The 12822-nt window shown below is 48.7% G+C and overlaps 1 protein-coding gene across 2 annotated transcripts in view; it reads left to right on the top strand.

Moving 5' to 3' along the window:
- The window catches only part of ADCY5 (adenylate cyclase 5), a 146166-nt gene that overhangs the window by 115014 nt on the left and 18330 nt on the right, over positions 1-12822 (top strand). For both annotated transcript variants that reach the window (XM_042903838.1, XM_042903839.1), the window contains exons 9-12: positions 617-639; positions 1566-1710; positions 2901-2998; positions 5989-6076. In XM_042903838.1, the coding sequence (XP_042759772.1) occupies positions 617-639; positions 1566-1710; positions 2901-2998; positions 5989-6076 (354 nt within the window). The remainder of the gene's footprint in view (positions 1-616; positions 640-1565; positions 1711-2900; positions 2999-5988; positions 6077-12822) is intronic.

Genomic DNA, 12822 nt, shown 5'->3' with positions numbered 1-12822 from the left:
GACCAGTAAGGGACCTTCACACTCACCCCTGCCCTGTGTATGTGAGCAGCAGTCAAACCCATGGAACGCAGGTTTCTCACCCCAACCAATCCTGGCTTTGTAAGAACACGCTAGTTCTCACATGCTAGGAAAGCTGTTACAGGTAACTGGAGCTTAACTTTCTTAAGCTCAAAACATGTGAATTCCCAGATTTTGTGTGCTCAGTGAGGCTGGGGTGGGGGCAGTGGTCACTTAATGGTTTCTCTTATTCCATCTGAGTAAGTGGTAGAATTGAGAGGTACGCACCAAGCCCAGCCTCTGGGGCAAGGGGAGTTGGGGAATTGGATGTGGGGACAGGAAGAGCTTAGACATGTGAGTTTTGCCAGTGGGTGACATGAAATCACAGTGTGCCCCCAGCACGTAGCACAGAGCGTATCCCATAGGAAGAACCTGGCTGTATTCACTGAGGGAAGGAAGGACAAACTCCTGGGTGACAGTCCTCTCTCTGTGCAGACTCCTCGGTGAGCCATAGAGAGTAAATGAGCTGCAGCCTTCCCGTAGTCCCTCTGGAAGCCTCAGTTCTCCGTCCTCTCTGTTCTCATACTTCTTTCCTTCTCTCTCTGTCCCTCTTTTTTAGGGCTTTGAAGACCCCAAGGACAAGTGAGTAACATACCCTTCTTTATTCCTGCTCTCTTGGCCTGGGGGATAGCCCCACATTCGTCTTATAGCTCAGTTTCCCCACGTTGCTTGGGGAGCAAGGCCACACAGCCTTGCCTGAGAATGACCAGAGCACTGCAGCTGACAGATGGGCAGCCCAGGAGCCCAGGGCAGAGAGGCTGGGCTCGGCACTGCCCGTTTGTAATCTTCCCACAAACACATGCGTGGACATACGTGTGCACTCACAACTACATACATGCACGCTCTTCACATGCCTGTGTGCACGCGCACACACGCGCCTGCTGCTCTCAGCAAAATGCAGACCTTGCACGTTGGTCACCAGGTCTGGCCACATCCTGGTGCCTTGAGGGAACATGCTCCTCTTTCTCTTCCATTTCCTGGTTCTTGGGGGCTGTCAGAAACCCCACTCAAGGACTAGGCATCACCTTGAGTGATGGGCTTTTAGTTTGGCACCCTGATCATGACACCTGCTTCCCAGAGGGTGCCCTGGGCCGGGTTAAAGCAGCGGGGTAGCTCACAGCCCCTGGGGCAGCAGTCTTGCCTCTGGATCTTGGTCTTTATTTCAGGATGATGGCACGGCTGGAGAGTGAAGAGCAGAGACTGTTATCTGTGGGGAAAAACAATGAAAACTTTGATGATAAGTCATATTATACTATAATAATATATGAGTAGAGTCAGAAAAGCCTTACTGTCCGCGAGGCCCTTCAGCCAGAAGGTCAGACACTGGCAGCTTTCTGTGCATGTGTGCAGTTAATAAGCGGGGGACTTGGGCTCCAGGTCCCAGTCCCAGCTTCCCCAGCCCTTATTAGGGCCTTTCTAATGGGCCTGGGTGCATGGGCCCAAGTGGGCCCTCTTGCGGCGCCCCCTGGTGGTCAGCCTGCCGTGTGTCTGCCCGTCTTGCTCCCCAGGAACGCCCAGGAAAGTGCAAACCCCGAGGATGAAGTGGACGAATTTCTGGGCCGTGCCATTGACGCCAGGAGCATCGACAGGCTGCGGTCTGAGCATGTCCGCAAGTTCCTCTTGACCTTCAGGGAGCCTGACTTAGAGAAGAAGGTACAGCACCCTGGGTGGGAAGGAGGCCCTGGGCAGAACCAGAACCAGGGGGAGGGGACAGGACAATAGAAGTCTCCCTTCTGCTCTCCATCACCATGGAAAGAGCCCTTTGTCTCCGTTCCCTCTGCTCCGATGCCATGCTACCCAGTAGATGGAGATTTTAGGGGGACTTTCATGGTCAGAAGAGAGAAGTCTTCACTTCCTCATGTCTCCATTTCCTTATCTGGAAAATGGGGATATTTAACATACCTTCTTCATAGGGTCATAGTGAGTATTAAATAAATCCATATATAGAAAGCACATAAGATAGTATGGGCCACATAGATGTTCCGTGAATGTCCATTGCTGTTTATGTTATTTTTATTGTTGCTATTATTGCTATCATTATCATCACCAGTGGACCCCCCTGCTGCCTCTGGCACACTGGAAAACATTTGGAAGAGGCAGTCAGTTGAGATCTCTTTGTCCCATCTCCTTAAATTGTGACTGAGAGGTTGGGTGACTTGCTCTAGGCCACCAGCGAAGTAGTGAAAGAGCCAGAACCAGACCTTGGTCCAGGGTCTTTGCCCACACCACGGCGTTTCCCCAGTGTTGAGTTAAAACGGGCTTGTGTGAACTCACGTCATCGTCCGGTGAGGCAAGCCTAGGAGGCAAGCACTGTTCACCAGCAGTTAATGGAACTGAGTCACAAAGCACCCTCTCTGGTGACTCTGTGCCAGCACAGCCTCTGTTCCCACCGCCTGTTGGTGTCTTGGGAGGAGCTGGGGCTGGGAGCTGGGCCCTCAGAGACGAGCTCTGTGATTTTGGGTGAGCCTCATGTCCTCTCTGAGCCCCAGCTTGCTCACCTGGGAAGTAGCAGCTATATAGGTCCAATACCTACGTCCATGCATAAGGATGCCATAGACCTGATATGTGTCCTAGCGCGCAAATGGTGCTCCGTGATGTGAGCCATGATCGTGACGAGTTACTCTTATGGTGACCCGACCTACAGGAAGTTTCTGGTTTGACACAATTCAACTGTCCTCCCCAACAGGCACCACTTTATAGTGCTTTGGACTGGTTTCTTGAGCACCAAGGCTAGTGCTGGTTCTTCCAGGTCTCCAGGTCTTGGGAGTGTTCTGGGGTGGAGCGGGGCTGGAGTGGACGGGGCCAGGTGTCTCTGCCCCTCTCACCCCGGACATCCCTCTCAGTACTCCAAGCAGGTGGATGACCGATTCGGTGCCTATGTGGCATGTGCCTCGCTTGTCTTCCTCTTCATCTGCTTTGTCCAGATCACCATCGTGCCCCAGTAAGTACCGTCCCTCTGGCTGTGGGACTTCAAGGGTGGGAGGGGAGGTCATGTAGGAGAGCAGAGGCGGAGGTCTGCGCTAAGCCTGTTTAGACAGGGAGAAGTTTCCAAATGTGTCCTCGGTGGGACCGGGAAGCTACAAGTCTGACTCCTTTGTGACAGAGAGGTGAGTTGCTCCTTCCAGGGTGGGAGACTTCCCTCTGGGCGCTGCCTTGCTGCATGAGAGACTCCTTGTCGGCACTTTGTCATCTTGGCCCATTGTACCCACACTGCGGCTGCCCATTAAATCACCCAAAAGTACTCAGGTTTGCTTCTGTGTGACCTTTGGTTCTTGCAAAATCATCAATACATCTTCAAAAGATAAGGGTTTTCTGCAATTCTGGGTACTTCAAAGAATGGATTTCTGGTTCTGACGGCTTTCCTCAAAGAGATATTCTAGAATGCTTCCAAGGACTGACTGTGTCCCTTACAGAGGCCTGTGGCTTCTGAGGAACCACTCGGATGTTGCCAGTGGGCTTTTTGAGATGAAGTGTTAGGGACATAGTCACAGTAGAGTCACATGTAAACAGGAAAGATAACTGCTCCATGTCTGTTTGCATGTGTGTGTATACATTTGTATGTGTGTGCACATGTCTGTACACATATTTGTTACTTCTTATGCAACCTTTCAAACATACAGAAAAGTAATTAATATAAGCAGCACCCATCCCCTATACTGTAAAGTATAACTATTGTTGATATTTTATAATTTATCTGTTTCTTTTCTGCTTATTTAAATTTTAGACAAAAGGACATTCCCCCCTCCCCTCAAAAACCCTCAATACAGTCCTATTTTAAGGGCTTTCCCTTCTTAACCACAGTGCCTTATACACCAGACAAAATTAGCAGCGGTTCTCTGCAGTCGTGTAACACCAAGTCCATGTTCAGATTTCCAAAATTGTCTCCCAACGTCTTCAACTGTTAGTTTATTCATAGCCAGGATCTACCCAGGACCCACTGGTTGTGTTCAGTTATGTCTCCTAAGTCCAACTTGATCCAGAAGGGGCCCCTCATCCCAATGCCTTCTACTCTTCATTTTGAAATAATTATAGACTTATAAAAAAGTGACAAGAGTATTATGGAGGGTTTCTGTACATCCTTCATCCAGTTTTCCCTCATGTTGACCACTTACATAACTGCAGTGTGATGGTCGAAACCAGGAGATTAACACTGGCATGACACACTAGTAACTGGGGTGACACTAGTAACTAGTGACCATAATCCAATTCCGTCAGTGTTGCCCCTAATGGCCTTTTTGTGTCCCAGAGGCCAGTCCAGGATCCCACATTGCATTTACCTCTTCTGTCTCCTTGGCCCCATCTAATCTGTGATACTTCCTCAGCCTTTATTTGTCTTTTGTGGCCTTAACACCCTTGATGAGTACTGGCCAATTAATGTGCAGATGTCTCAATTTGTGCTTGTCTGATGTTTTCTCATGATTAGACTGAGGTTATGCTTTTTTGACAAGAATCCCGTACAAGTGATGTGTCCTTCTTAGTGCATGTTATCAGGAGGTACACAATGCCTTCATGTCTTGCTGCTCAAAGCCTTGAATTTTTAATGACACGTTGTTGCAGAGATAGCCATTACATGTGTACCCGCTATGACTCTGTCAGGATACCAGACACTGGCAGCCAGTTCCACTCTGGTGGTGCAGCTGATGCCCAATGCCCCCCACACGGAGGTGGTGCAGGGCTGGTGGGACTGTGGGTCCTTATTGCCACAGGATCCAATTTTTCTGGTATTGAAATGGAGCTACAGGTATAAATAGGCAACCTAGTCCTTCTGTCCCACTGCACCTGCTAGTCCAGTTGGCTTGGGCGCATAACCCTGCCTCTGGGCCGCTTTTCTTTTTCTGCAGCATGGCTTGTGGGCAGGGTTTTCCTCCTTCCCTGCTCTGCCCACAGTGGCTTCATTCCCCCTGGCCGCAGCTCTGAGTTGCCAAGGCATTGACGGAAGTCTTTCTCTAGCAGTCCTTTCTCTACAGAAGCAAGAAAGACCTACTTTAAAGGTCTTTCTTTCCCTCTGAAGAGAGTTCTCTACCTTGTTCTATTTGTGTAAGGCATCTAAGTGCTGGCCTCTGGGGGAGCCTGGAACACAGACGCCCTTTGGATGCCTCTCTAGAGGTATTCACCTGCCTTTTCAAGTCATCCACTTGCCTTTAACTGGCTCACAATGCCTGGCATCTCTAGGCCATTCTCACTCCTTGAAAGGGAAAAGGGACTTCTGTGGTCTTCTGATATGATGGTGTGTACCTTGGCCAGCCCCTGCCCCAGGAAGGCCAAACGAAGGTTCCAGGTGGAAAGTCACTGGCCACTCTTTTGTCTGAGGATTCTGGCCCATGGTGAAAGTCACCAGTGATCTGCCTCGGGAAGAAGGGGCGGGGGGTGGGGGGGGGGGTTCCTTGCATTTTCTTGCTGAACTGGCTGAAGAGCAGGGGAGCAAAACTGAGTAAGACTTGGTGTGGGGCTTGGCAGGGGACAAGATTTAGGGACTCTGTCCTCTAGAAGGATACATCACTGATGTTTCTCAGAGTGTCTGGTCGGGCTGTTGACAAATGCATTTTTAAAAATGATGGCTGTTTATCAAATCCATTTCCAGCTTTCACAGTTAATCCTAGCTGAGAGTAACTACTTGGAGGGAATAACCAGATGATTTTTAAAACAGGTCCTTAGTTAGGCAAAATATTGAGCAGGTGACACTTCTCCATTTAGCCCCCCTTCCCCCCGCAGGCTTCTGCTCCCCACAGGGAGGTGCGGGGAGGTGGCGAGGACAGGAGCCAGACCATTAAGGAGGGGTCCTGAATCAGTTCTCAAGGCTGTGTAAGCCCTTCTTAGTGAATCAGGGGCTAGAAAAGACTGGGCAGTGGATTCAGGGGGAATGGAGCCACTTCCTTTTCCTTCCAGAGGTTTTCAGGGCCCCAGAATTCCCCACCTCCTCTCTTTTTCCAGCTCCGTGTTCATGTTGAGTTTCTACCTGACCTGTTTCCTGCTGCTGACCTTGGTGGTGTTTGTGTCCGTGATTTATTCCTGCGTGAAGGTGAGTCTAGCTCGCACCTGAGCCCCCAGCCGCCTTCTTCCCTCCCTCCCCAACCCACTGATAAGGAGCTCCTCCCAGGAGCCCAGGAGTCACCCTTGGGATCAGGGATGCATTATGCTGGGGCACAACTCTTGATTGGCATTGGCAGCAAGCTCGACTATAGGGAGCACTTTGTCAGTGGAGCCTTATTTGTGTTGGCTACTTTAATCTGCTTTTGCAAATCTTTGCAACAAGGAGATAGTGTCACTGCCTCTTCTGTCTGTCCCCTTGGTATCCAGTAGGATGAAGGAAGGGCACCTAGCACAATGCCTGCTTGGAGCAGTGGTCAATAAATATTTGCTGAAAGACTGAGTGTGGAAGAGACCTCTCTCAACACCCCTTTCAGTGTCCCCATGTGCCCAGAATTGGCTCTGGAGGGACCACAAGGATGATGGCTTTTGAATCGCCCATCATATAGATGAGGAGAGTGGCCCAGAGTGGTTCAGTGTTTCAAACAGGGCCACACAGCTAATAATGTGGGCAGAAAATCCTATTCTGTGTTTTTATCCCCTGCCTCCTCTTAGGCAGGCTGTGTCCTTCAGGAGACCTGGCCACAAGCCATTCTGGTCTGTGGTGGAAATCACTCATGTTCCCCTTTGCTTTGTCTACCAAGCCTTTGCGTCATTTCCTTCCCTAGTGGTTTAAGACTTCCCTGATGGGACAGCCTGGCCCCAGAAAGCACTCTGTCCCCAGGCAGGGACAAGCCCCTCCGGCTTCTGCTGTAACCATTTCTCTGCTCCTCCTCAACACTCACTTGGAGCCAAGCCCTGGGCAAGGTGCAGGGGCAGACTCTGCCATCATTCCCTACACACACTGCAGTAAGAACCACATTCTTCTTCTGGAAGGATTGGACCTTTGTCACCTTCAGAGTCCCCTTTCTCTCTCCACACTCTAAGCAGGGTATTTTGTTAGACTGTTAATTGTTTAATTACCTAATGGTCAAAGTCTTGGTGGACTAATTGTCAGAACTGGAAGCCCCCCCCCACCCCCCAACTGGGAATCCTCCGGAGTGGTTTAGCCCTCCCCCTGAGCGGATACAGAAGGTGACACCCCGAGAGAGGCAGGGTGGGCCTGGGTCAGTTGGCGTGTTGAGCTGTGTGCTTGGCCAGTGACTTCACTGCCTCGTAGGGTTTAATCCTAGTCCCCTGCCTCTCCACCAGCTCCTTCCTCAAGTCTGTGTTGAGTCACCTCCTGCCTTTTGGTCTTTCTGTTGTCTTGCCCCTACACCTCACTCCCAACCTGCTTTTTCCCTCGGGAGCACTTCCACTTTCTCTATCTTGTGGCTGTGAAAGTACATGGTACATTCACAGTAGCCAAAAGGGGGAAACAACACAAATGTCCATCAACAGATGAATAGATAAGCAAAAATGGTATATCTACGCAATGGACTGTTACCTACCCACAGAAGGGAATGGAGTTCTGACACACGCTACAATATGGATGAACCTTGAAAACATGCTTAAAGAAGCCAGACTCAAAGGGACATGTATTGTATGATTCCACTTGTACAGAATATCTGGAATAGGCAAATTCATAGAGACAGAAAGCAGATAGAGGGTCCTGAGGTTGTCAGGATGGGGAATGGAGAATTAGTGCTTCGTGGGTGCAGAGTTTCTGTATCGAGTGATGGAAGGGTTTTGGAACTAGGGCATTTTGGAAATAGAGTGGTAATGGTTTGCACATTATGCATATAATTAATGCCACTAATTTGTACAGTTAAAATGCAAATTTTTTATCTTTTTTTAATGTTTATTTACTAATTTGAGAGAGAGCCAGAGTGTGAGCGGAGAGGGAGACACAGAATCCAAAGCAGGCTCCAAGATCTGAAATGTCAGCACAAAGCCCGATGCGGGGCTCAAACTCACAAGCCGTGAGATTATGACCTGAGCGGAAGTCAGACGCTTAACTGACTGAGCCACCCAGGCACCCAAAATGCAAATTTTATGGTACATGTATTTTACCACAGTAAAGTCACAACAACCTAAGAAAAAAGGTGCACCATAGCTAAAAAGGCCTTGTAAACATTCTTTACCTGAACATCCAAAAGAATCGTCTCTCTTTTTAAGTTATAAATTGAGGCAAAGTCATTGTTGGACGTACCCAATGAGCTTATTCAAGTCTGAATCAAAGCTATATGTAGTCTACAATTTTAAAACTAGAATCTAGACTTCTCTCTTTCCTGTTCCCTGCTTTGAGCAATCTGAGCTGCTCTGACTTCATTTACGTTTCCTGATTGGCATGTGTTCCTGATGGTAGGGGGGAGTGGAGGTGGGGGAGGAAGGCTCATGGCCCCGCCTGCACTGGCTATTTTGAGTTAATACTTTGGTCCAGTGAATTCTTTTTGCCACTGTTTGAGATTATTTATGAAAATCATTCCTGCCTCGTGTTTTTTTGAATCCATCTATTTTGTAATCAATGTCACCTTCAATAATTTTATTCTCAATTCCTTTATCCAGCTCAGTGATTTTTCTGATGCTTCTGTGGTGGCCAGGGTTCCCTCGGCGGGAGAGCCTGGTGGATGGAGTGCCTGTCCCCCACCCACTCCATCCCTCGCCCCTCCGCACACACCCCCCTCAACCAGGAGAGGCTGCTGCTTCCAGCTTATAGATATAGAGCTTCTATAAACTATTAAGGAGAAAAGTGCTCCCTGGCATAACAAATCTGACACCTGCTGATTTGGGCCTTTGGGCCAGGAGTCAAGTAGACTGTAGTACCCACCTTGAGGTCCTCACTGCATTTCCCTGCACCTCCCCCCCCCCCACCTCTGATGCGCCATCTTCTCAGCATTTCTCCACTTTCTGGGAAGTAGACCCTCACTGGAGAAGTTGTTTGTAGCTTGAACTCCTCTTCCATTTCATTATTCTTTCCTCTTCCATGTGGATGAACTGTTTGCACACTGAGATGTGACAGGGGTACTTCTCTGGCATCTGTGCAGCAGGGTGGACTGGCCTCGCTTTCCCTAATGCCGGGCGCGGCCTGTCCTGGACCCCACTGCACACTGCCTGCAGGTGCATGGACTAAAAGTTGATTTTATCACCTTTTCAATGTATTGCCCTATAGCTGACTGAACTGGAATTTTCTGTGTCATTCTGTTTTCACTTCGAAAACACTTGCCCTTTAGCAGAACCCAGACATTTCTCATCTTACTTGCACAGTTTTTCAGGAGTCATGGGCAGTGGCTTTCTGATGAGATATGACAGTTCTAAATTACCTGCAGCATGAGCCCAGCGGATCCAAAGCCAGGCAGCTCTGTCAGACATGGTTTCTTTCTCTTTTCCATTTGTTTTCCCATTTCCCCAATACAGCGTGGCCTTACTTGCTCAAATGTCGATGTTTTCACCTTTTTGTAGAGAGAAATGTGAAGAAAGTATCGACTGAATTAGTCGGATTAGCCAAGTTAGTTGTATCAGCTGTCTGTCAGGGAATGGCTTCCTGGGTCCTTTTTGTGGGAAAGTTTTTCTGGAACTTCCTACCGAGTGCTCCGATGGCCTTTTCATGGTGGGCCTGTTTGGTCCTCTCCTGACACAGCATGATCTGGTTCACAGACATCTCTGGGGACTTGGGGCTAACCTGGTGTCTTGGTCTCCTGGCCTCGCTGCTCAGAGCATCGGCTTCCCTTCAGGGCCCCGCGGTCTCTGGGCTGCTTTGCCCTAAGGATCATCCCTGGAGCACTTCTTTTCTTCTGGCGATGCCGTCTCAGAAGGCCAGTCTGAGCATCTGCACACGTCGCTCCTCCCTTCCCTTGGCATCTGTGCTGCCCTGGGCCCCACAGCTGCTTGTCTTAGAAAAAGGCATGCTGAGGGGTGCCTGGGTGGCTCAGTTGGTGAAGCGTCTGTCTTCAGCTCAGGTCATGATCTCACGGTTCGTGGGTTTGAGCCCTGTGTCAGGCTCTGTGCTGATAGCTCAAAGCCTGGAGCTGCTTCAGATTCTGTGTCTCCCTCTCTCTCTGCCTTTCCCTCACTCATGCTCTGTCTCTCTCTGTCTCTCAAAAATAAGTAAACGTTAAAAAAATTAAAAAAGAGGGGCGCCTGGGTGGCTTGGCCGGTTAAGCGTCTGACTTCGGCTCAGGTCATGATCTCATGGTCCGTGAGATCGAGCCCCGCATCGGGCTCTGTGCTGACAGCTCAGAGCCTGGAGCCCATTTCAGATTCTGTGTCTCCCTCTCTCTCTGCCCCTCCCCTGTTCATGCTCTGTCTCTCTCTGTCTCAAAAATAAATAAACGTTAAAAAAAATTTTAAAAAAAATTAAAAAGAAAAGAAAAAGCCACGCTGCATCCCTCCTTGCCATCACACAAGGGTCCGGACTCAGAATCTCAAATTGGGAATGGCTGGAGCAGTGAAGCAGCCCAGACACCCACCTGAGACTGGAATCCCTTTGTGATAATAAGGATGGGCTGGCCTCTGCTTGATTACCTTCAGGGATGGTGAGCTCAGTCACGTCTCCTGAGTACAGCCTCTCCTCTTTTTGGGCACCTCTGACTGTTCCATCAGCCTCCCTGTGACTTCTGCCCCATCCTCCTATGCTTGTTTCTGACAATGCTAGCATTTCTCCTACCTCCACTCAGATGGGTAGAAGAGGTTGGCTGCCTCCTTTCCCCACCTTCTGGTTTGGGCCCCCTGTCTTTACTGTGGCTCATTAGCATGTTCTTACTTGGAAGGCCAGACTCCTTTCCTGCATTTTGGAGCTTGGGAGTAGATAGGCACAGAAGGAGTACTTGGCCACATAGCTCTTGGCGTGTGTGTGCATGCTTGCGTGCACAGGTGTATACATATGTGTATTTAAATCTCCATCCTCCAGGCTGCTGGCTCCTCTTAGCTTGTCTCCCACAGACTCCCGGGACCTGACTGCCTGAGCTCCTGGGAACTGTGGCCAGGGCTGCTTCTAGGCTCTGTGTGCTCTGTGCAGTCACCAGAAACCTCTTCTCCCTCCCTGCAGCCTGAAGTCCACCACCGCACCCCCCTGCCCTTGCTGGCACTTCTTTCTACCCCAGCCTGGCTACTGTCCCCAGTTTTTGAAATAGGGTCTTACTACACTACAGTACCTCTTACCTCTTAGGTATCTTCTGTCCTGTGGGGACTTTAGAGCCCCACACTCACCTTCTCCTAGCATGCTCAGGGGCACGTTTTGTCTATTAGAGGATACATTTTGCCAGACACACATTTCTTTGGGGATAGAGAGCGTTTCACTCCAGGAGGCGTATCTTCAGTTCATCCCATGGCTGTTGAGTCAGGCAGTTGAGGGTCCACATCCCAGCTCTGCACTTCGAGCTGTGTTTTCTAAGCTTTGAAGAGGGCGTTTATCACATCCATACTGCAGATGGGGTCAGTGAGGCTCAGAGAGCTTAGGCAGCTTTCCTGAAGCCCTGGAGCTAGGAGGTGCCATAGCTGGGATTTAAACCCCAGTGGTTCTAGATTCCAGAGCCACAGTCCTTCCTCCCAAAGACTCTGCCTTTGTTAATATGTCCATTTGACCCCAGGGAGTGCAGTGGTGTGGAGCCTGCCTTGTTTGGCCTCTGCAGTTTTTATATCTTAAAAAAAAAAAAAAAATGTCGTAAAGTAGGAGCTACTGCTTTTTAAAATCAGTTTCTTGTCAAAAAGGCTGTTTTCTTCATTTTTTTTCCATTAGATTTCATCACCTTTTTTCATCTCTGCAATACCCTGACCCCACATCACAGAACCAGGACCCCAGGCTGGTCATCAATTTGCCTGGAGGTTTTCAGAGTGGCCGAGATCAAAACTGTCCTTCACCCCAGTCATGGTTTATTAATTATGTCCCCACTCCTGTATTTCATGTTGAATTGATTTGAGTTCATCGGACTGGGAATGTACTGGTTTGGAATTTTTTTTTTTAATCTTTTTTTTTTGTTTTTGTTTTTGTTTTGTTTTTTGAGCTCTAATTGAGAGTGAGCAGGCATTGAACAATTGTTTGCACAGGCACAATTATCCTGCTGGAAAAAAAAATAGTCTCCAAGATCTGGTGGCAAGATCTCTGTGAGAAAACTCTGTCCAGGTGAAGAGGTTCACCGTCCGCACTGGGATTAATATGATGGGAGTTAGGGTCAACATACAGATGAACTTTTTGACTACAGGAGATGAGATACTCTATATCAACTGATACCAGAGCAGGATGTCAAATCTTCTGGAGATTTGAAGTTTTAAAGTGAAGAGCAGGTCTTTTTAAAGGATGACAAAGGAAATCGGCTTGTAGCAAGCCAGTGCATTAAAAGTCAATCATTTGTTAGATGTGAAGTACTTTTCCAGACTGAATTTTAAAAATAGCCTGCAGTTCTTCTCCCGGCCTCTGGGTGGCCCCTGTGGGGCTCCTGGTCCCACCTTCCCTGGGAAGCAAGCCCGTGTGCATATCCTGTTCCCCAGCCAATTTCTAATAACTAATAACTTTTGCCTACATCTCATCGGTGAGTGCAAAATAATAAAAGAAACCCTTCAATTGATGGATAGGGTGATTAGAACTGAAATTATTTAAATAACATGGGTCGGGGCATAGGATGGAATGGCAACATTTCAAGCAGACAAAAATTAGAAACCATCTGTCATACCTTTTCAGAGTGGGATCCTCATGCTAGTGCCAGAACACTTTCCCCAGCTATGAAACAAAAAAGTCCTTCAATAGGAAACAGGGATTTTCACTCTTACTGGCAATAGAGCTCTTTAAAAATGCAAATATTAAGTAAATTTTCTATTGAATTT

The sequence above is a fragment of the Panthera leo genome, chromosome C2, assembly GCF_018350215.1.
Source record: "Panthera leo isolate Ple1 chromosome C2, P.leo_Ple1_pat1.1, whole genome shotgun sequence".
NCBI classification, from domain to species: Eukaryota; Metazoa; Chordata; class Mammalia; order Carnivora; family Felidae; genus Panthera; species Panthera leo.
Note: the sequence above shows the minus strand (reverse complement) of the source record. Positions and strands in the feature narration are given on the sequence as shown.